We start from the raw sequence: 23,460 nt of genomic DNA, 5'->3' as shown, positions 1-23,460 counted from the left end.
CACGAACCTGCTCAGCAGCGCTTAGGTTTGAAGATATTGGCTAAGAAAGATGGGGCTGATGCATGTGAAGTTCGCTTGGCTCTAATGATGCGGTTGGTACATCAGTGTGAATAGTTTCACTGCTGTCACGATCGGGGGCCAGTCTCCCATGCCAACGCACAGCTGCTCCACTACACATTGATCTAATCTCTAATGTTTGGAAAATTCATGCATTCAACCCTCCAGCTCAGCGAGAAGGCTAACAGTTTAGTTAATGAATGCTAGCCTTTCGGGCGAGTGCGCAAATCATCACTTGTGAGGCTTGATACTGAGATCACCAAGTCCCAGAGTTGAATTAGTGATGTTCATTGGCGTTCTGCAAGCATCTATAAATCATCCGACCCTGGACAAACAAGGACACCTGTTTTTTCAGCTCTATCAAGTTATTGAGTTGTTAGCTCGTGCACGTGCAGAAAGACTTCGGTTTGGAAACCAAGGGAGAATTCTCTCGAAATAGAGAACCTTCTATTAGGTTGTACACTTTCCCACTTATGCAGCGTCCGACGTGTGTCCGTCTGCATTGATTTTGTCAAGCGTGGTAGCTTGAACAGTCGTTGAGGATAATGAGTGGTATGTTAGCTGAGGGCAGAGGCGAGATGGCCCAATTGTTTAGAGCGCGAATTTACTGACCGGAAGGTCCGTGGTTCGGAGCCGACCTATGCCTCTGGACTTTCTCTGTCTAGGCTTGGGCAACCTGGCAGTATCCCAGCCCTCATGCAGCCTTCAGGTGGTATGGCAGTTAGTCACCGAAAGGGTGCTACAGCTGAACGACAGCTGAAGTCAATTGTCCATCAGTGATTCCGCCTTGTCTATTTCGGGTGAACTGTCAATCCATCTGAGTCCCTAGGTTGCTACGTTGGTCGGAACACAGACCGTAAGCGTTTTCTCCCAGTAGTTTAGTAGCTTATCTCTGATCGTAATGAGTCACACATCTAAACTTATAGTTGATGAGTAAGACTGTGATATTCCCTGCTTTGCGTACAAGGCAGGAGAACCTTTTTACTACTTCATAGATGTAATGACCATTATTTCATAGGTGTTGTCCGATTCATATGCTTCGGATTGCACAAAGTGTACTAAACACCAACACATATAGTATAATTTGTCTACCTTACCTTCCTGGTTTTGCTATGTGCATGGGGAATGATACCGAAATTTTGCACACAGTGGATGAAACATATGTTTAGCAATAGAGAAGCTAAGGAAACTTAACATGCCATTCTAAACGCTCTGAGAGGTCCCCTTTTTAAACATCACATCCGGCCGTTTTATGTCAACTGAACACTTGAAGCGGGTCAACTTCCCAACGGTTTGAATGAACACATAACACTAAGTCGCGCACAAAACAATCATAACTTCTCTTCCGGTTGTCTCATTTCCCTTCTCCATAAAGTCCAAATGAGGACATTTGCGAATGTAACCTTCCAGTCAAAGAACATGAGATGGAGACCAAAAATCCAGTCTTGAAAAAACGATTCGCAACGTACGAGGGAAGATTCGTCAGAGTTCCATCTCCCACCTTCGGGGAACTGACACATCCAGCCAATAATTATCTAGCACAGGTAATGTGATTTCTGTGGGATTTTGTATGTTTCGTGTTGCTGAAGACCACTGAGTAGTGTGCTTTTGACGTGATATTATGCTGCACAGTATATTGTGAAAATGAAGCAATGTGTTAGACATTTGCTAGAAACTGCAAAGAGTACTAGTGCAGTATATTAATGGAAGCACCTTGCACTACCGGCTGTACTCGTTTGGGTTTCAATGTCACGTCGTATGTGAGCCCAAATTAAATACTTCTCTTCCCCGCCTCTACAAACAAGCATCCAGTAAAACCCTATTAGTGCCGAAAATTCTCTGTGTATACAGGAAAGAGCTTTTTCTGAATGGCGTCTGCATTCAGCACCATCTATGGTTTGTTCTTTTAGGTAGAGTCCCACAAGAGTGGGATTGTTGCGTCCGTCATTTTTGTTGTCCAGAATTTCTTTTTCTCCTCTAAGAGATGATCGGACATAAATGGTCAGATCTGAAGTTCAGCCTCCCACGGGCCACTTCGATAATATGAAGTGATTTCCGAAAAAAAGACCAATAGAGGTTATTGCTTCCAAAGTGGTCGCATGCAATTTTTCTTGGACCAAGAAAACTCCGGTGACTTTCCGGAGGAGTGGGCCGCCTTTTATGGGTTGTCTCTCTGTCGGATTACCACTCATCCATTGGTAATTTGTATGGGAATGGCACTGGCGAGTTCCTCTTTGAGAAAGGTGAAACACCTGACTGCGAAACACTGCGCAAGCACACAGAAACTGCCCATTATATCATTACTATATATTTTCCAGAGCTAGAAGATACGTAGGTTAAATTCCACATGTATTAGTGATGTTTAGTAGTTTTGAGTACGAAATCTATGGTTGGAAACATCTACGTGAGAGACTACCACCATCATACTCTGACCGGCCGTTAGAAATCTTTGCAGAAATTCCGGGCTACTGCTAGGAGTAAAGTAACACGAACTTTACAAAAATAAAGAGAATTCAGCGTAACAGTACTGCAAATTGACTTTCAAGGTCTATTCGTGCAGCCTAGATTTAAAAATATAAAGTGTGCAAACCACTCCATATGTATCAGTATTTTTAATGGGGGATACTTGAGTCTTCTGGCACAACAGGGTTCTTCCGAAACAGGTTTCTTTTGCAACCCCCCCTTTGTGTTGTCGTTCATGAGCCTTCAGGCACCCAACAGCTCACCTGGTGCCAACAGCCTGTACGACAGTAGCATTTTGTGGACACAGCGGCATGATTCCTTATAATAATCGGTGGAAATTCGGTGCTTCACCTGGCCTAATGACGTGTGATGTGCCGAGATCATCATCAATATTGCTGATAACCAATTACCAATACATCGAACCCGTTCGATAGACCAATGTCAAGGATCGTTTAACAGGGACCTGTTCCATACGATATGCTCGCCAATAACTGGCATTTGTTGAGGTTTGAAACTTTAGGAATTGCATGACCAAGAGCTTGACCTGTGACCAATGAGGCAACAGAAAATGTGTGCATCTCAAAACGTTCGCCTCCTTGCTGCATTATTGATTGGCTGAAGGGTGTACGCTTAAAACGTCAAGAACAAATGTGGGTCACTGAAAAACCTGCCAAAGTCATGGTGGTCTTTTTTGAAAGTACGCTTAAATGAGCTATCTACTGTGTGGTTTATTTGGGAGCCCAGTATTCGTATAATGGAATTGGATTTTTGAAAGCTATGATGTGTTCCTGCTGGACTAAAGCAATCGGGCAATAGAATTCAGAGTAACAGTCTAAACTTTTGAGTCTCACTTAGGCATTCAGGGGTCTCAGCGATCCTGGGAAATTATTCCACCAGGCTTTTCAGTCAGAGGTATGATTGCTTCAATGGGCAATGGGATTTGGTGAGCTGCAAAAAGTGTGGTTTTTGGTTTGAGCACATACGCAACAAAATGCAACATTTTGGCGTAAAACGTTTTATTTTACTCGCAAACGCTTTGCAGCTAATAGCATTGTGCGGCTAATGAGCCCCGTTTATTTGGCGCCATACACTGATCAGATGCCAGCTTATCCGACGATGGTTGATTTTACTCAATGAATCCTTGGCGGTGCATGAGTAGGGAGGTAGGAAAGTGAGTAATTTTCGTGACGGGACACAAAATCCATTAAAGCCCACTTGAAGAAAAAACGAAGGCTATACTGATGTAACTAGACAGATGCTCGTTCTGGCTTACGTGTGATGTTAGCGTGTGCGCTGAAAGAAGAACGAGGAATTATTTTAAGAACTTCTGCCAGCTCGCTGTCATCACTGTCATTCCACTGAACAAATAATTCAGTGAGCACCAAACGTTATGAAACAAACCATCTAGCAACGTTTCTACACCCGGTCAACACCCATGAATTTTTCTCTGAATTCAGTGTATCCGGGCAAAAGCATCGAAACAGAGTGTTCTTTATACTAAATGTGGAAAGAGGCAACCGACGGCGCTACGCGATGATTAAAGACCAGGTCAGTATCTCCGCTCAAACCGTCCAAATCAATGAACGCAATGGAAGTACATAAATGCGTGCCTGATAGAACAACACACAGGGGGAATTTAGTGTGGATTTTCTATTTAACTGACATAATTTAACTACATCATGTAGGTGCATCAGAAGGAATCCATTAGATGACGTTATGACGTATTCCTAAACGGGTCGTTTCGTTGTGAACATTGAAAACATGTTGCAGAACGCGCCCATAAAAGATGACCAGATTCTACAGGCCATGTGCTTCACACTTCCCGCTGGCTGAAGGCAAAGTGGGAGAGTAACAGAAACTTCACGCCCGCATCATTGAGAATCTCTTCTATGGCATGATGTTTCAATAGCACCAGCTTTGCGCTTTTTGCCTTTATGCTCAATTCGCCTCGCAGTGCTGTCAGTTACTCAGGGTTCTCCACTACAGACCAAATATTCTTATCCCAAGAAAAGACTGATTGGATTCTAGTAGTTTGTGTTCATCTCCACCACTGGTCTGTGAGCATTTCAACTGCGCCAAGTTCTATGAAAGTGGTCTTAATAGTGGTTGTGCGTGGCTAGTATGTAAGGTCCACCCCACTGCGCAAAGTAGCTATTGTAATGAAAAACCTTCCTTATGTTATAGAACTTCCCTAAAATAAATGTCTAGAATTCAGGTTTCCGGATGCCTGAAATTATAGAAGGGACTGTAACGTAACCAAGTCAAGATTTTCACCACATTAGATGATCTCAATGTATCCGACGGGGTGAAAAAGCTTCGTCTCCCATTGTATTTACTTACAATCTGGAAAACAGTATCGTGGATTCAGATTTCGTTACGCCAGTGAGCGAGAAACCATCATCTCTGTGTGTGTGATATTGCTAAGACCAAAAAGTCTGTCGGATTGATTGATATATTCCTGTATTTTCTGTTTTCAGTATGTTCGGACTGCGGATGAAATGGACTTTTCCAAACTCACGTATTTTTTTGAGTCAGTCTGGTCGTTACAGCGGCCACAGCTCGTACTCACTTTCTATGGAGATGAGGTCAGTTCATCCACGGTTAGAGAGAGTTTGCGTAAGCTGGTATGGAAGGCCAGCGACAGCACACGTGAGTTGAACTGAAGCAATTGTGTCATTGTTATCGCTCGTGACTCACCACTAGCGATTGCGTATTTGTCTGGCAAATACGTTCCATTGTTCCTTATTCTCACTGGCTGGAAACTGCGTCAAAGAGACGAACAGTCAAGCCCAGAGAATGAAATTGCCAAAGGAAACTATATATATTTTGCAAGTAGCTTCATTACCATCAGCATCTTTAGTCGATGGTCCTACAGTGGACACCAGAACGTTTGCCCTAATGTTTCATGCTATTTCACACGAAATGAAGGTATTGCTACCGCGCTGCTCGGCCGACGCATCAGTAACTATACCAAGTTCCACCTGCTGGGTGCATTTACGTACTTTTAGTTACATGGATACTTACGGATGGTCTTCAGCACGGAATCTCACCGACGGTCAGCGAGGCAACCAAACACTACATTGAGGCCTATGGCCTTGGGTTGGTTGAATCCATTGGCATTGTCCCGTGGCGTCGTATGTGCTGCATTTCGAACATGAGTCCGGGCACGTATATGGTAAGTTCCGCATTTCAGATAGTAGGCTATTAGGTTACGTTATGAAACTCACGTTGTCATGCCGAGTGGAGGATTCAGAACCATGCCACTTAAAGAAAACAATAAGGATGATATTAACCGAGTAAATCGAAGGTACAAATCGTTTAGGTGATAAATAAACAATCAAGCAGAACATAAGGTTGACAAAAACTCGGAGACTGCGCCCACCTGATGAGCCCCTAGAAAGGCGAAAACGGTCGTGGGCTGTCGGCCGATTTTCATCGACCTTGCGAGTAGTCTCCTTTATGAAAAACAATCAACCCTGTTTCAGTCACACAAACTTGGTGACCTCGGAAGGAAATGTCTTTTTGGGAGCATTCTGTATTCACACACTGAGAGTAATTCCAACCGTTTCTCCGTCCACAATGATACTGGGATACCTATTAAAAATTGTAGAAATAATCTGCTCAGTGAACTTAGTACATTTAGTGCAGACACACTAGTTTCTCTGCTGTCGTAGAAACCAGTGTTTAGATAATTTCCTTACTCAAAGGACTGTGCTCCTGTCAAGTGAGGTGGGTCTTTGTTGGCTGGGCATCCATATCAGAAGGGCAAGTTTTGTCCGTTTCTCAATCGTTCCTGATACATTCATTAGCTGGAGGTAGTAGGTCTGAGGTCACACCCAGGTCCAGCAACTTTCGCTGTGCAGCCTTGCTGTAAACTTGGTGAATATGAATCAAAGTAAGCTTTTGACTTAGCTTATGACCAGGATCTTTGACTAATTGAGAGTTTCAGGTTTTCACGGTTCTGGAATGCGTCTGACGGTGGAGCGTTAGAATTTATAGGACAAAGTCCTGAAAATTTCCTGAGGTCTCCTTTGATCAGATAGAATGAACACTAGCTAACTTATGATAATTCTTTAGAGTTAAGCCAGATCAACAAAAATGGGCTTATGGCCGCTTGAATTGTCTGACCACGTTCGCTACATCTTCAGTGATGTTCCGTAACTGGACATTTGTGTTACAGTGGGTTTTGTCAAATGAGAAAACCGTCAACTCTAGGAAAAAGACAAAGATAACAGCTTTGGTGCTATCAATAATTTACCTTCTCTTGTTTGTTCAGGGTAATCCCGCGGCAAAGCATGAGATGGTCGACGATGATTCTGTACTGCACGAGAACCTCGATTCCAACATGACTGCCTACTTCTTTGTCGATACCGAGGATCGTCCAGCTAAAGAAGACACGTTTTTGTTTCGTTCGCAAATGGAGACAGCCTTGCGAAACTGGGCTGTAACAGAGTCTTTGGGTGAATCACAACAACTAGCTCAGGGTAAGTGAACATTTTTAATTCTTCTCCTAAACCAGTCTAAGGCTGAACCTGAATCGCCTAATGCTTCAGAAGCGCAACTAGCGCCAGGTTTCCTCGACTTGTATTAGTGTGAGTGGATAGCCCCCAAAACGATACCATTGGTCAGAAAAGACGACAAAGTTGAGATCAAAAGAGATCAACCCATGAAGCCGGCTTTGCGAAAGTCCATAGAGTAGAGTAGCTACTAGTGTAATGGTGATACTGCTGATGGAGGAGGCTTGAGGGTGGTAAGTTTTCTTCTCGTAAATTCGCTTTGCGTCTCTTGAAAAGGGAGATCTGTTGCGGAATTTGTGAGGTCACTTTGTAGCATTTGCTTGGATTTGAGCAACAGTCAATGAGTATCCAGGAAAGTTCAGGAGCACGCGTTCAAGAGAAGATGGATGTTCAATTTTTTTAAACAAGATGCATGAGAGTTTTGCTTTCCTGTCCAATAGTCTGTAACTGGTCAGTTGGCATTTTCTGATAGATAACTCCACAGCGAAGGCCTTCTTTTTTCACTAACAAACAAGAGAGCGTGGGTTTTATTTCAGTTCCTGATATTCTCCCAGTCTATCAGATGATTCTTGGTCCTTACCAATCATTGTATACACCAAGGTTACTACGAATGTGACATCCCTAGACACAAGTTGAGCAATTCTGAGCTTGAAATTGCGACCTAAAAGCCATTGCGGAGGGGGAGTGGTAGTCATCTTGGGTGAACAATAACGGAAGGTTTCTCACATATGCATCACTACCTTTGACGATATTACTTATTGGATGATACGTCTAAAATGTGTGTGTACCATTTTTAGCCAAGATTCAAATGTGCGGAATTTTGTCTGGTGGAGATATAAGCACACTGAAGTCTATTCACACCTCGCTCTGCTCTGGAACTCCCTTCGTGGTTCTGAAAGTAAGTGGATTTGGTTTCTTGATGGTAAATTCAAATAATTTTAACGTATTATTATTCAACCCCTTCTTGTCTGCTTTTTGAAACATTTCTTCCCCCAGCTGACAGATATAAAATAGACAGATAGTCAGACGTAATATACTACTCATAAGTTTGCTCAAAAATTCATCGACACCCCACGGCCGGTTTCGCGCTTCTTGGGGCTCATCAGGTAGGCGCAGTCCCTGAGTCTCCGTCAACCTAATGTTCCAATTGAAACCAAATTGCACGAAATTAGCGAAATGCATTCATATGTAACCAAATCCGATTTTTCGAGAGACTCACTCAGAACTCAGCTGAATCTCGGAGACTGCGCCTAACTTCTTTCCGAAAATTATTTCAGTGGATGTGGATAGTTGGCCACAAATGGTATGCAAACATTTATTCGTTTTTTTTCCGCATAATTTAAACTGCAATTTGCTGATCAACATTGTTGCAAGGAACTTTAGCTAGTGGGTAGGCTGCCTGGTACTGCAACCTGAAATCAAGATGGAAGCTCCACTCCCGATCACATCTAGACACCGTGTCCCTGCGATCGATGACTTAGTTCCCGTTTCGTTCCAAACAAAACCAGGGTCAGCCGACAGCGCGCCGAGTTGTTGGGACAGATACATATATGATGGTGATGCGAGGATAATTCATACGAATATATAATTCATAGTGAAAATCCGAAAAAAGTTGTAAACAAAAAACAACAAAGTTTATCCAAGGCTCTGCAGTAAACTCGCATTTGTGCGGTCACCTTTCACTTCACTTTTTGTTCATCTTCTAAGGATACAGGGGGATTGGCTAGTATCCTGTCTGAATGTATCGAGGACACTGAGATTGGTGAGCGAAACATTCGGAAGAAAGCTCTTACTGAGGGTTCCAGGGAATCGGCCGCTTTTCAACTTTCCCCGGCAAAGTAAGTTATTTAGTTTGGAGGTTTTGGAGGTGTGATATTTTTACAGAATCATAGTTAAGTAACTTGAGTTAGATCACTTTCTCCCGAAGATTTCAGTGAATGCTACCAACCATAGGTCTGTCTGTGTTTATCTGCCTCTCTCAATCAAACGATTCGGAATACACTTTATTAAATTAAAAAAATAGCCTGAAGATTGTCACCGCTTGACTGATATTGCGTCAGTGAAAGCGAAACCGGAGCATCTCAATCTAGCAGAATTCGGATCAAAACCAAACCTTTACTTGTCTTCACCGAGCTGGAATAAACCCTTGGTCTGAATAACCATTTTCCACAGTGTGTTGCCTCAATTCATTTAGACTCCGCTTCTGCTTTTCAATCATAGTATCCGGGAGACGGTCATGTCACACTGGGAGGAAGTTGAACAACCGGATATGGTCGTTATACTAATTCAAGATATTTTGGATAAACGAGAGATGATATGCGTTTGCGACTTAGAGGAGGAGGACTTGGATTACCATGTTCTGCTTTTGCTGATTCGTCCAGGTGAGTACCGCTAAAGTTTCCTGTTCATCGGTGTTGATACATTTGACCTCGTCTGTGTGTGTGTGAGACTAATGTTGTCATTGGAGAATTTCACTCGTAACTAACCCATTGATTCTAACATGATCAGATTGAAAGAACTGGTTTGAGTCCTATAGAAAACATATGATGACCTGTCTACTGTTATCCTTCAATACCATTGGAAGGAAGAAGGCCTTCGCTGCGGAGTTATTTATTGGAAAACTTCAAGTGAACAGTTACAGACTACTGAACAGAGAAGCGAAACTCTCATACAAATCTTGTTTACAGAAACTGAACTCATCTTCCTGGACTTTCTTGTATATTCTTGACTGTTGCTCAAATGCAAGAAAATGCGACTCCACAAATTCCGCAATAGATCTAACTTTTCATGAGACGTGAAGCGGATTTACGAGAAAACATACTACTCACATGTCCCCGTCAGTAGTATCAACCGTTACACAATAACTAACGAATATGATTTTACAGAAAATTAGGTTTTTCTTTTCGGATAAAATAAAATAATCCTGGTAAGAACACCCAAACGAACTGCAGGGTCTGAAGCGCACATTTCTCACAAGTCCCTTCCAAAGCGTGTGAACCTGCTCCAATGAGCCATGTTTGAACAGTATTGCTAGGCCAACCCTGCAAAATATGATGATCCAACTTTAGCTAACCTGAGAATGGCTAAAACATAGCTTTATGCTTGTCATTCACAAAACTAAATGGGATGCACCAGCAGTCAAAGACGTTTACGTTTCTAGCTTCAAACGCTTCTGCGTGGTTTAAACGTGGCCATGAATCTTCACGTTCTCCCTTGACCAGGTTGTGTGAAGACATCCAGGGCGCTGTCTAGGGATGTATTCAAAAAGGCACTTAAACAAAAGAGGCAAAACGGTTGTTACATTACATTATGTCGTGACGCCAGGCAGTTTTCCCGCCGGTTGAATTTTTACACTACATCAAAACTTTAGGCAGTGCCACTTTTAGGACCGACCAGGAACCTCGGTTTTACTCCAATTTAAGTGGACTTTCGACTATGTGAATAGACTGATTTTGATGTACGTGCTTCGCCGGAGGGGATGTCCTTGAATTTTGAAAGCATTCTTCGCACCTCTCAACCTTGACTTGCAGTCACCTTCGGATGTACTTTTAAAAGACCTCATCACAGCTAGCTGTGGCACAGAGCCGTTGATATGGCAAATCTGGATGATGTGAGTTGCTTCGGACTTGAGTAATGTTTTCGAGTAGTTGTTGTGTATATAGCCACTAGGAATTAGTTTTCCCTATGGTCTGCTACCAGCGAATACCCTATTCGTGTTAGTTTCTGTTTGAGAAGGAAGAAAGAGGAATTCAAACCATCAATTAATGAGTGCGTAGCACTTTCTCAAGAAAATGTGTTGCTTAATGCCTTTATTTCTAAATGCAACAGACACCGGAGCACAAAGATGTGACCAAGATGTGACAAGATGTTATAATGGATATCGCAGCATACTGACGCAGTTGTGTCACAATAAACTCCCCAGAAAAACTCTGAGGGCATGTCCAACTAGCTCTGAGTAATTTTTCCCATGGTCAGAGCGAGTAGAGAAAAAGTGGCCACCATATAGGCCCTGTGATACAAGGTCAGTTGAATGCTTACACCCGTAATTACGAAGGATACGCGGAGAATTGACCTGAATCCTTCTCTCTTTCGAGGATTCCCCTATAGGTGCGATTGATGCCCCTGGTCCCGAGTCGCTCCAAAAAGAACAGCAGTGTATTCAAGAGTAATACGTGACTATCTTGTCAAACTTGCTTTGGCTATTTCATATTGACCAAGTTTACTTTACTTCTCACCTGTTGGGACTCTTCAGTTCATTTTCGCTGCCAAATATATTCTACTTCAAGAGTGACACCCTCACCCCGAACTGATGAATTAGTATGAAAGTACAATGAATGAAAACGTGTAATACTGAAGCTGCCTGCGCTGTTCTTATGGTCACACTGTTCACTCGGCACCGCTGGAAGAGAGTAGGTTGATTTTTCACTGTTCTCCCCTCCGTTTTTCCTCAACGGCACTCACTTCGTCAGCGTGATCTGTGGGTTGGTTAAATTAAAAAAAACGGAACGATTGTGAAGCTGTTTGAAGCTATTCATTGCAGTCATTATTGCATGCCCACAATGAATTTTCCCGGAGTTTCTCTTAGAGAACCCAGTTATCAGGAAGACCTCTTCTAGGAATAACTTGCTACCGGTCAACACCAGGTTGGCACAGTCCGGTGATTGGATGTTGTTAGTCCCGCCCTGACAGTTGAAAGGTTATATCACTGTTTTTCTCGGACAATACTGGCTCAGTATGAACAGGTCGGGCGGGCAAACTACTTTTAGTGAGTACTAACCAAATGGGTTATTCATTGTTCAGCGTTTTCCCATGTGGAAGGTCCTTTCTACGAGGGGTTTCTGGACTGAGAGCAACTGTCTTCTACTACAAGGATTCCCCCCTCTCTCTCTCCCGGTGATGTATGTGTCCCGATTCACATCGTCGTCCAGTTATCAGAAAAGCTTAGATGAAGTAGTATATGTCAGATGATGATTACAGCCTTCCAGAGGTTTTTGACACATCACGCAGAAGGAAATTTGGGTAGCTTATTGACTGAGATATGTGATGATATTTGAGACGCTTCTGCTTCAATCCAGCTGAGCAGTTTTTATCGCTGCTGTCCAGTCAGCCACTCTTTGGGTATCATCATTGTCTCAAAGTCTTTATATTCGATGCCTCCGAAATTGATTTAACAATAGGTGATTGCAGATGAAATTCTTAGCGGAATTCGATAACAAATAACGTATTATCCAATGGGAAACACGGTCGGTTTCAAGGCAATCGGACAGTCTAACAGTGTGCTACAGCGGCACACTGATCTATGCCTGGGTACTGTATGGCATTTACACAGTAGTTCTCCTGCGATGTTTTGATGGTCAGCGCGTAGATAAACACTGTCCTCCGGTCTTTCATACTGTTGATGGAACAAATTTGGTCACAATCCAACTTGCCCTACCTTTGGTTGAAGATATCAGTTGCAGCATGGCTATGCCAAACTTCCTCTAATTCAGTAAAAATAGTCTCCTGTCCCACTAATAACCCTAGTGAACGACGCAGCTACGTTAACCATATTCACGCAACACGTCCCAAGGGCGTCACCCCGCAAAAATGTCAATCCTATGCAACATTCCAACCTAGTTTCTTATTGCGCTATTCAACTTGCACAAACTTTGGAATTTTGGTTCTTCCGGCTTGTTGGTTCTGGCTGGTTCCTATCATAAGCACATTTTTAGTTGAGGATAATTGGGTGCTTAGTCACTGATTTGACTGTTTGCTCTGAACTATGGCAGCCACTTTTGAAGGCTTCATAATTCCAACCTTTCACAGGCTCGGTTAATGCATGAAGATATTGTGACTGGTTTCTAAGTGCTTTAGCGTGAAGTCACGGCACAGTACAACGTTAGATAGATACTTTTTCATGTCAGGCTGTTTCGCGATGATTAAAAGTTGTCTCCATAAAATTGTTGAAATAACGCGACGAGAAATTTGGGTTGGCTCACTGAAGAACGTCAAATAGATTTCACCGGGCGTGAAAGTTTTTAGGTTTCGTGATATAGTTTGAAATCCAAAACCTATGAAATTCTTTGAAATGCATCGACAAACCGAAAATTTGAATTTCATCTCCTCTGAGGTGGATTGCGATGGCTTAGTGACCCTGCTGGTAGTTTCTTTGATGACAATTATGAGTAGGTTCCATCGTTTGTCCCCACTTTGCTGCTGGATTGTCCCTCCACTCTGGCACCCAACAATCATTCATCCGGATGATTTGGAAAAAGCTGTATATCCTGTTATGCCATTGTGTGTGTGTGTGTGGATAGAATGCTGTTTGGTGTGGATCTCCCTGTAGTTGTCCCACATCTTATCCCCTCTTCTCCGCATGTGTATCAAGGACTCTCCTGTGTTCGCCTGGATGCAGTGTGGTGCTGGTCTTTCAGTGCATCGCAGACGTTTAGTGGCTCAAACCGAGGCGAATATGAGCCGTTTGTGAATGGAAAATAGAAGTAACTAAACCTAGTCTGTAAGAATATCACAGAATCATCGCTACTTCGTCGAGGGAGAATAAAACATTCACCTTTCATTGTGGTTCAAAATAATTAAGCTTTCCTCAGCTGTCACATCAGAGGGGTTAATAGTGGTCGAAGTAATAGGGATCTCATTGACTACCTTGTCTACACTATCGGTTAAAAAGGACGATCTGTCTGTCAAAGATCACAGAAAATGCGACATATACAGACCAGTTAGTTATTTTGTAAACAGCACACGAAATCTAACTGGATCACTGCAGGATATTGTGCAAAAAGAGTGACCAATGCCCATCTCTTCAGAGCTGATTGGATGAGAAGACTAGTTCAAAGAACAACTCATTCATTTGAACCTTAAGGTTTTTTTTATTAGCTATCAAAAAAACCAAGTAAAAGGGCTGTATTACATAAAAGAAATTGGCAGTTGCCATTCAATTAGTGTGGTACCTTTACTTTGTTTTCTAGCCGAATAGGTTTTCTCAATCAACTTGAAAGAGTTATTTGTGAAGAAAATGATCAAAAGATTATTTATTCTTGGTCCTTCTCCTATCCGTAAGGGATAATTATTTTTACAAAACTCTGGAAACTCAACCTCTTCTTGGCATGGTCCTTCTGGTTCTGTTTAGCTATATTAAACCAGTCTTCCAACACCAAGCTTAGTTTTGATCTAGTTCCGTTTCAAATTCGTAGTACTGAAAAGGTGCAGGTGTGCTGTAAAAGAGTAGTTATTGACCTGTGGATTCTGTGTGATCGGCCCAGTTCTGGTTGTCTTAAGGTTTCAGAGATACTGGTGACAACTGAGTTGCCAAGCCAGGCCTTTAGATGACCACATTGTAGGATCAGACATATTCCTCTCTCCAAACCTAGGACAAAGTCATTTAGCCCAGTAAAACAGACACTGTTTAACCAATATGAGGTTTCCAGAGAGAAGGTTGTACCATTATAGAGATGTTCAATTCTGCGGGCAACTCAACCCTGAAACATTTAGCATTGGCCCGCCTTCATGGTGCACCAAATATACAAGGTGCACCCGACTGTCATTACATCAGAGTAAGTGAACTAATATCCCGGTTAGAGACGTACCTCAGTCGTTTTCCTGTTATTCAGCTTGACGATAGACTACCCACAACTAGTATCTGCTCTCTCTCAGATAGCACAAACAGAGCGAGTTCCTGCCAGTTTTTCTCAATGTTACTTCATTTTATTTACATTTTTGTACCACAGAGGTATACCTTGGACGGATTATCTCTTATTTTGCTGCGACAAGATCCAATAACTCTACTTTCACAAAGGTTTTCTGGGAGAATTTTACCGTTTTGATAAATTAAAGTCAATTAATTAGATAATCCAAGAACAGAAAAGTAAATGCTGACTTCGCCTCCGATTAATATTCGTGATTCTAAGGCAGTTGGATTGCGCTAAACTATAGAGACTTTGACATTTGTTCAGACTACCGGTAAAAATTCACACACCAACGACTTCACTTGATGAGATTTTCTGAAAAAATCAGAGTTCAATCCCCGTGAACATCCCAAATGGGATCAGATAAAGTTGAGATAAAATAAAGTAGATCTAGATACACGTTTTTTTGTCAGAGATTGACTGTACAATGTACAAGCCATTTGAATTTTATATATACGCACAGCGCAAGTCCCGAGTGATGACCTACTCCACAGTGGGGACCTCTTAAACCGTGCCAGAATGGCGATACTTAGCAGGGGGTACTAATGCGACTATTGCCGTGGCACGTTGTCAGAAGAATTTTCGGCAAAGGTCAAACTACGTCTCTTCAGTTTCTCTGAAACCTCCAGTTACTCTTCAGTTTCTCCTAAAACCTCCAGTCACAAACGGATATCAGTATATCCAAAGGGTGCCTGTTCCTAACTCGGGCACTCAAGTCCGCGTCTTCTGCCAGCAAATATTCTACGGCATCACAAAAACATGTCCATATGGGTATGATATGGTCCTTGATGTCTCATCTCCTTCTGGTTTCATTTATTGGAATGGAATTCCAAGTGGCTTGGCTGACCAGCACGGAGTCGTTAAATAAGAGACTTCATAGATTCGTTTTCAGTTGGGTACATTGTTCCAGTCACATTTTTGTTGTTATCAAGCGTTCTGTTTACTAAACGAACTCCAAACCGACCCTGCCGTCAATTATTTTTTCTGACAGTCACAGAAGGTGTCGAGATAACTGCGGAGAATAACATCGCCAAACTGGAGATTGCGATCGCACTGAATCGAAGTGACGTGGCTCGAGAAAGGGTGTTTTTAGATGGAATGAAGTGGGACGTAAGTAAGCTTATTCCGGTGATTTGAAACCTCTTTTTTGCGCCATCCTCCTCGCCCTAAAAGGTAAATTCACGTTTGGGGAGAACATCCATGGGGCCGATTAGAATCACTTCCTCGTGAAAGAGGTTGCTTATAGAAGGGTTTGTTGTATGCCCAGGTGAATGAGTTTCAACCGTTACTAACAGTGAACTGAAATTTGTTTGCTCTTGTTTCCGGTTAGTTTGAAACGTTCATTTGTGGCAACTTTTTAAGCTCATACGCTGGTATATAACGCATATGATGACGTTTCCCGTATTCCATAAAAATTAGATTATTTCAGCCCAATCATTTGAATAACTCGACATTTATTCTGGTGAACCTCAAGGAGGCTTGTGGAATTCCAGCTGATTTTATGCACTCTTCTTATATTGTTCAAATTCATAAGCCAAGAAATATCGCTTTCTTCACCTACACGTCTACGTTACCGGAGCCATTTGGGCAAATGTGTTGAATGGCACTGAGTTTCCGTGGTGCTAAGGTCTCAGTTGATATGCTTCATTCCACCAGTTGCTTTAGTTTTTCACGACAAACTTGATCTGTAGACTTATATGAGATTCATTGCACCTCGAACGTATTCTAAGTGCCATTATCGTAACAGAGCGCACAATTTTTAGCCCAACATTCTCTTGTACGGGATAGATAGATCGAAGAAATATGTCTGATATGATTGGTCACTGATCAGCTGATCTGTACGCCGAACTTGGCAATTGATTTTCTGGTACAAAACTGATCAAAAGAATCAATGCGAATATTTATCTTCGCTTAGCACATCTTCAGAGAGGGTTCTCCTCAGTGAACTAAAGAAACTGTTTATTTTAACCTGGGTTCATTCGTTAAGTATGTTAGAGTTACTTAGCTTGTCTGGAAAACTACTGAAATGGAAGGAAGGCTGAAATATTCCAAAGCAATCCACACGATCGATAGCAAACTGAGTGAGACAGAAAACGGGTTAATATCGCTCAGTCTTCTCGGATTTGAATGGGCCCAAGCAGTTTTTTAGAAGACCCAAGCTAAACAGTCTGACAGTGTGGTAGTAATGATCAGGTCTTTATTCCTCCGACTAACGCGCTTTTTGTCACTCTCAACCTCAAACGTTAGGTGAACTGAACATGCAATTGTTCGGACCAAGGATCTGGAAAGTATCTCAGCAAAATAGACTCATTTGCAAACTAATTTGGTTTTTCGAGAGACTCACCTGGAACCTCGCTGAATCTCTCCTCTTTAAGTACACAGATATCAACTTGACGTTATCTACGATTAGCAACTTCGCCCAGATAAAGGAAGATTCTATACTCATTACTTTTGATTTCTATGAAAGTGATTCACGTTTCCATAATAGGCATTCTCTAACTGGCCGTGCTCACATTTTACCGACTAATTGACGCTCGGTCAAACAAATCATCAGTCAAAGCACAAAATTTACAACTCATGACTCTCTCACTTTTTCTCCGAAAAAACCCAATTCAAAGAACGAACGCCTTGGAGCATACATGAGCTCTTTTCTATTACGGGACAACGTGCCATTCATGAAGCTTTTCTTGGAGAAAGGTTTCGATCTAAAATCCTACCTGACGAGAGGACGCCTGGAAATGCTCTACACTCTGTCTCTTTTACGCGCAGTAAGTTACCAGTTAAAAAACAACTCTTGAATGTGAAAAAAGAACAAATATTTGAAAAGTCTCAAACCCGGATACCCGGAGTCAGCTGCAATATGTTGTTTTCTATACTTTCAAACTAAAAAATAGTCACTATGCCTTTGTTACAGTGCAGCAGTTATGGAACGAGTACAAAAACACTTTGTAGCATCAGAACATATGAAGAATGTTAAAGCCACAGCACTGAGTGCATCCAACACAGAATGTTTGATCAAATTCCTTCCAGTATATCAGTCTTTTCTGTGGTGCTTTAAACTCTAACCGGACTGAATGCATTTGCTCTAAACCAAGCACATCTATAGTGCTGGTTGCTAACCTATTTGTGAAGGTATCTGAATTTAGCACAACCGACTAATGCAATAGGCAGTTATTCAATATACTGCACCATATATATATCAAAATAGACATGGAACTTTTAATTGCATTTGGTAGCGCAGCGGTGCTGTTTTTTACTTGATCTGAACAAGCTGACCGCGGTTCTTTTGAGAGTATATTTAATTGACATGAATTTCCGCGCGGCCCATGTGACTTTCACCAACGACACCACTTGGTCAAGCTGACTTGGTGATTCTCAGGTGTGTATTTTATTTTTTGTATGAAGCTGGCGCATCCTGGAATGATGCGAAGCACCTTTGCTGGAGGTCACCAGCAGTGTATTTTCCAAGCATATCTCACTAACAGCAAAGCCAGAATGGAATACAAATTACTCACTTCCATGCACGCGTGCCGATTTATTTCAGGAAGGCCTTATAATGGAGAGAAAAAAAATAACTGGATAGTAGTGGAGCCTAGGACTGGCCGGGCTTAGACATCCAGTGGGCCTCCAACACTCAGTCAAACAAGTGAGGTGGAGACCAACGGGATAGACGCTGCTAGCATTGGCCATCTGCAATATTGTTCAGTGACTACAGCGACAGGCCTTCATATCATGAAAGATAAATAAAGTCAATAGTCCAAACTTTTTGTGACGTCCTTCCTTCCGTTTTGCCATGACGTCTCCAGGTTTCCGCCACTCCGAATCAGGCACCGAAACCAGACAAATCTCGGCAAGCATAACACATGCCCCAGTTGAGTTAGCTTGCTGCCCTAAATGAAATCCTTTGGTTAAGTATATTTTGCCTCACCAAAGACCTCACTGAAAATCTGTTGGTCCCAGGAGATAAAGTTCCAAGATATTGGTGATCAGTCACTCAAAGACGCCTCAAATCCTCTGCCCTGAGTGGCCAAGTTTCACAGGGGTACAACCGTAAAGCTTTCACTGTAGACTGATGCACGCATATTTCGAGACCCAGTAACGTGCAATGCTTGTGCGTAACAGATTGATAAAAGTTATTCTAGCCTTTGAGATTCTTGTGTTAACTTCGCCTGTCACGCTACTGTCAAGGTTGATACAACTTCCGAAATAAGTATGGTGTTCCAGTGCCTATTCCAGGAATTCCCTGAACTCCTACAGGTACGCTCAAAGATGGTAGTTTCCGCAACATGACTTTACCCTTTGTGGGTGCCGAACGCATGCCAAAGGACCGATTTTCCTTTCTAGATGAATTCCTAGAATACCTAGAGCCATTCAAACCAGAACCTTCAAGCTTGAAGAGAGTCACCAGACCACAATTCGAGTGACACACTCAACCATGATGATGCGATATTCTTCAGCAGTTTATGCAGTTCCTGTTGTATAGTCTGGAGTTGACGCCGTATCACGTGACTAACATAATCCCCTCCTAGCGAGTTATTCACGATTATTGGGTACTATTGGATACATGATGCCAGTTATTTGAAATCTTATCCGCTTTTAAATGCGGAATGAAATGCCAAATAACTCTCATAGGGTGAGATTTACTGGGCAATCTTTCTGGTCTCAGAAAATCTCCATGCTTTCTACGGTACTATGTCCGAATAGCCACGGACTGGGTTCTTTCTTCAGAATTATCATTGAGCCTACTTCGGAAAGGTTGTCACCGACAAACGATTTGCTTTGGCACTAAACACTCCTCATACATCGTGGCGATGGTGCGCTATCAAATCGGTTTGTCGGTTCAATTAATCTGGCAATCTATCTAAAGTCAGGTGTATTTTTACACGTTTATTTAGAGTTATTTGCTCTGCTTGCGGACCAGCCTCTATCAAGCATCTTATTCGCTTGGTTTTAAACTGTAACTCAAATTGATTTGTAAATGGGTATATTTGTCAAAATCAGTCCAATTTGGGTTCAAGTAGAACATAAGGTTGACGGGAACTCGGGGACTGCGCCTACCCGATGGGCTCCAGGAAGAGCGAAACCTGTCCTGAGCTGTCAAATAGTTTTCAGCAACCTTGTGAGTAGTTTCCTTCGACTTTCAGTTACATCCCTTTTTTGTTCACGGAAGAAGAGCGTGGTCGGTTGGAATGCGGCAGTGATGGGTTAGATTCAAAAGCAACTATTTCGGTCCCTTTGGATTGAGGTAAAAATGATGACCTCTCAGTCCATCGATCACAATCCATTTTATCCTCAGTCACACAGTGAGCAAAGGTATTTTGTAGTTTACCTAATTGCCAGGGCAGCTCATCCCACAAATTAACAAGGCACCTTCGGATTCCGCAAAAATGCAACAGCAATATCCATTGCAGACTTTACTGCAATTCCAAACGTTACTAAATGCATTTTAATATGAGAATGAAAACTGGTATAGGGAGTGAATTCGCTCAGTGGCTTTTACGTATAATACACTCCTTGAAACCAGCACTGATTGATCGTCTATCACTTGTGGAACTCTTACAGGGCTGCCATTTGGTAGACAAGATGCCGTAATCAAGGTAGCCAAAACCATTCAGCTGTAGCACCCCTTCGGTGCCTAACTGCCGTGCCACCCGAAGGAAGCACGAGGGCTGGGATACTGCCAGGTTGCCCAAGCCTAGACAGGAGAAGTCGAGTGGGAACCACGGACCTTCCGGTCAGTAGATTCGCGCTCTAACCACTTGGGCCAAAACACAAAACTATGAATCCATGCCCGCCACCTTAATATGTTTTGCTTGATGCAGCACACAGCAGTTGCAAGATTTCGGTTCAACTGACCCACTGTTGTTCGACTGAGGTACGAAGGGTCATTGTCACTACAGTGGCAGTTTGAATCGTGAAACTCTTCGTTCATTCAACGAAGTTTCACTACCCCATAATCTGCTTACTTCACGAGGGCATATGGTTTCACAGTTTCGTTTTATCTTTGCAAATTAGGTAATGATGTCCAACAACGTATGTGACTCATCTGTGTGAAAATGCTAGTTGCATTTACTTCTTATTTGTAAGTAACTGTCTCAACGAAAATGGTCCGGTGTTAGGTGGTCTGTGCTACACTAATCGATAAACCCTGATAGCATCCATTGAGTCAAGCTGATAGCTCTGACGAAGAAACAGTACTCAATACATGACTAGATATCAATATCTGGTCTCTGACTTGGGAGCCATTGGTTGCCAACAAGGCGAAATCGATTGGTTATGACCTTCATGCTTCTTGACCCTAGAATGAGTTATATAAAAGGCAAGAAAATGAAGGCCGCTTTCCCGACGAACAAACAACTCGGACTAATTAATGGAACCGGAGGAAGCAATAACAATCGCTTATTTGGCCTACAAATGAGGGAGGTATTATATTCAAAACTATTTGCAAGCACAGATGCTGGTAACAAAAATCGTGACCTCGTTTTAAATGTGGCGAAACCCTCTTGTATATTTGACCACGCGCAGCGCCATATGGTAAGCCTGCAAGTTGCTACTTTATTTTTCTCCACTGAACTGAACGAATTTGCACCAGGAGCACCAAATGTACCGAATGCACTGCCTTCTTCAGAGGCTATTGCACAAAGTTGCCTAGTTGCGTAGTTACACAACTTTTCCCATTGTTCCATTTATCATGTCAAATTAGATGACCATTTCATGTGTAGCTACTGTTATTGGGGTGGAATTCACAACTGTCATTAGATTTTGTCTGTAGTGGTAGTGTGTTGATGTCCACTGCGTTTCGCTGCACCTTTCCTCGGACTACTCTGTCGTACGACTAATCGAAAAGTGGTATTTTTATTTCCGCATCCAAAGAACCCAGCACCTTACAGATAGAACTAAACTGGAGTAGCGCATAGTACCAGTAGGGTTAGTCACTAGTCCTTGAGCTTTTCAATGCCATTTATTTGATTTTCTCAAACGTGAAACAGTTGTATGCTGAGATCCAACAGCTTCTCGGTTGGTACGAGATTTTAGGACTTGATGAATAACACTGTGATGACTTCTTTAAACCGTATGTCAGAGATCCAAACTCGATTACGACTCAATTTAGTTTAGCGTGGAGCTTGTTACTTTAGTAAAAAAGCATTTCTTTCTGGAACACGGAATGGTCTTATTTTGCCAGGTCTTTCAGCGTTGTTCGCAATTCCTCTGTGCGTATCCCGATAAGCCAGTCCATCTTTCTAACGCGGGGGCCGAGTTGTTTGGTTTACTAATGAGTATCTCGGCCCATCGTGAGGATCAACCCCGGGAAACCTTATTGAATCTAACGCGTCAATCGGATACGTCACTTGCTTCACTTGCCCTTTCCTATCTCAAGTTTATCCGAGTCTCATTTGTTCTCTTTTACCGTGCCATGACCTTAATATTTACTGCTGGTCTGGTCACAACAATCATTGCGCCCAACACTGGCATGCTTGCGTGTGATTGTGTCTTAATTCACTCATCCCTCCTCGGGGTACTCAGCCTGATCTAACTTGGACTTTATCTCGTTACCTGGTCTCTCGTCGAAAAGATGGTGAGACCGCGTGATCGCATGATCTCAATTCTTCTTCTATCTGTTTCACAATAGTGTGATCCTGTTGGTGGCGATTGTCCTGCCAGCCTCTTTCAAGGAGTCCTCCGGTGTTTCTTCAATAAGACAGCTTTTTCCGAGCACGAATCTGAACTTCACGTGGAGCATGTTTCCCTCCGTTTTTTGTTGTTTTATTTCAAACTACTGTCACACACTACTGATGTTGCTCGCATAGTGTTGTGTTTGTAGTTTTTGGCATTTATGAGCTTTTAAACATAGCAGATGATCATTTTTGCAGCTAACGGACGAGTAATTGAAATTAGCACATAGCCGGCCCCTCCAGGTGAATGTCTGGGCTGTCCGATGTGTGCCGTTTGTCAAAGAATTGAATGCGCCCAACTAACCAACCAGACACAAAAGATTGAGACCAAGTCAGATTCACAGGAGACCAATCAAACTACGTGAACCACATTCAGAGCTACTAGATACTGTTTAGAAGCTACATAATCACAGGTAGAAGAGGAGGAATTCACCCACTCAACCCAGCACTGACGATATCACCTTGATTGGTGATGAAACGTTTGCAATCCAAGTGCCAAGCTCGGCGAACAGACCAACAACCATATCATGGGCCCATCATGCCGTTGATCACGACAGCCAATATTTACCAGTCCAGTGGAACCTGGACCACATCTAGAAAGTATTTTATCCCCACATTTAACTCTCATTTTGTGTGCCTAGATGACTGTGCTCTCAGATCTTAGCTCAAGATATCCAAGTGTGATGAAAATCGCCTCTTCAGATATGATAGTTGAAAAATAATAAGAGCCTGATCACACACGCGTTCCCAGTGATCTTCTGTTGTGTAAGAATGTACCATGTAACTAGCTTCAGTAATGATGATCTGGACAACGAGCTGACACGTTCAGCACGTTTCACACGTGTATATGAAGAACAAAAATATTCGTCAACAGAGAACAAAAGACAAAGGTTTTCTTACCTTCGCTCCTCTGGTTATGTGAGAAGCGTTACTCAAGGTACCGAACAAACTTCATCACACCTCCAAGTGAAGACTGACTTGGAGAGTACCAAGATAAAAATTGGAATCAAGTTTTTGGAAGCTCTAGTTTCAGTTTGACTGTTGGACGTTTATTGGTGAGAATTGTGT

General features: G+C 42.5%; 1 protein-coding gene across 1 annotated transcript in view; it reads left to right on the top strand.

The window, feature by feature from the left end:
- Window positions 1–23,460, top strand: part of T265_14336 (hypothetical protein) — a gene marked incomplete at both ends in the record, with an annotated part of 129,402 nt that overhangs the window by 44,294 nt on the left and 61,648 nt on the right. The window contains 9 exons of the mRNA XM_009173199.1: window positions 1,433–1,601; window positions 4,998–5,169; window positions 5,529–5,695; window positions 6,797–7,004; window positions 7,835–7,935; window positions 8,745–8,875; window positions 9,258–9,418; window positions 15,711–15,829; window positions 17,338–17,487. Coding sequence (XP_009171463.1) covers window positions 1,433–1,601; window positions 4,998–5,169; window positions 5,529–5,695; window positions 6,797–7,004; window positions 7,835–7,935; window positions 8,745–8,875; window positions 9,258–9,418; window positions 15,711–15,829; window positions 17,338–17,487 — 1,378 coding nt within the window. The remainder of the gene's footprint in view (window positions 1–1,432; window positions 1,602–4,997; window positions 5,170–5,528; window positions 5,696–6,796; window positions 7,005–7,834; window positions 7,936–8,744; window positions 8,876–9,257; window positions 9,419–15,710; window positions 15,830–17,337; window positions 17,488–23,460) is intronic.

The sequence above is a fragment of the Opisthorchis viverrini genome (assembly GCF_000715545.1).
Source record: "Opisthorchis viverrini unplaced genomic scaffold opera_v5_178, whole genome shotgun sequence".
Taxonomy (NCBI): Eukaryota; Metazoa; Platyhelminthes; class Trematoda; order Opisthorchiida; family Opisthorchiidae; genus Opisthorchis; species Opisthorchis viverrini.
Note: the sequence above shows the minus strand (reverse complement) of the source record. Positions and strands in the feature narration are given on the sequence as shown.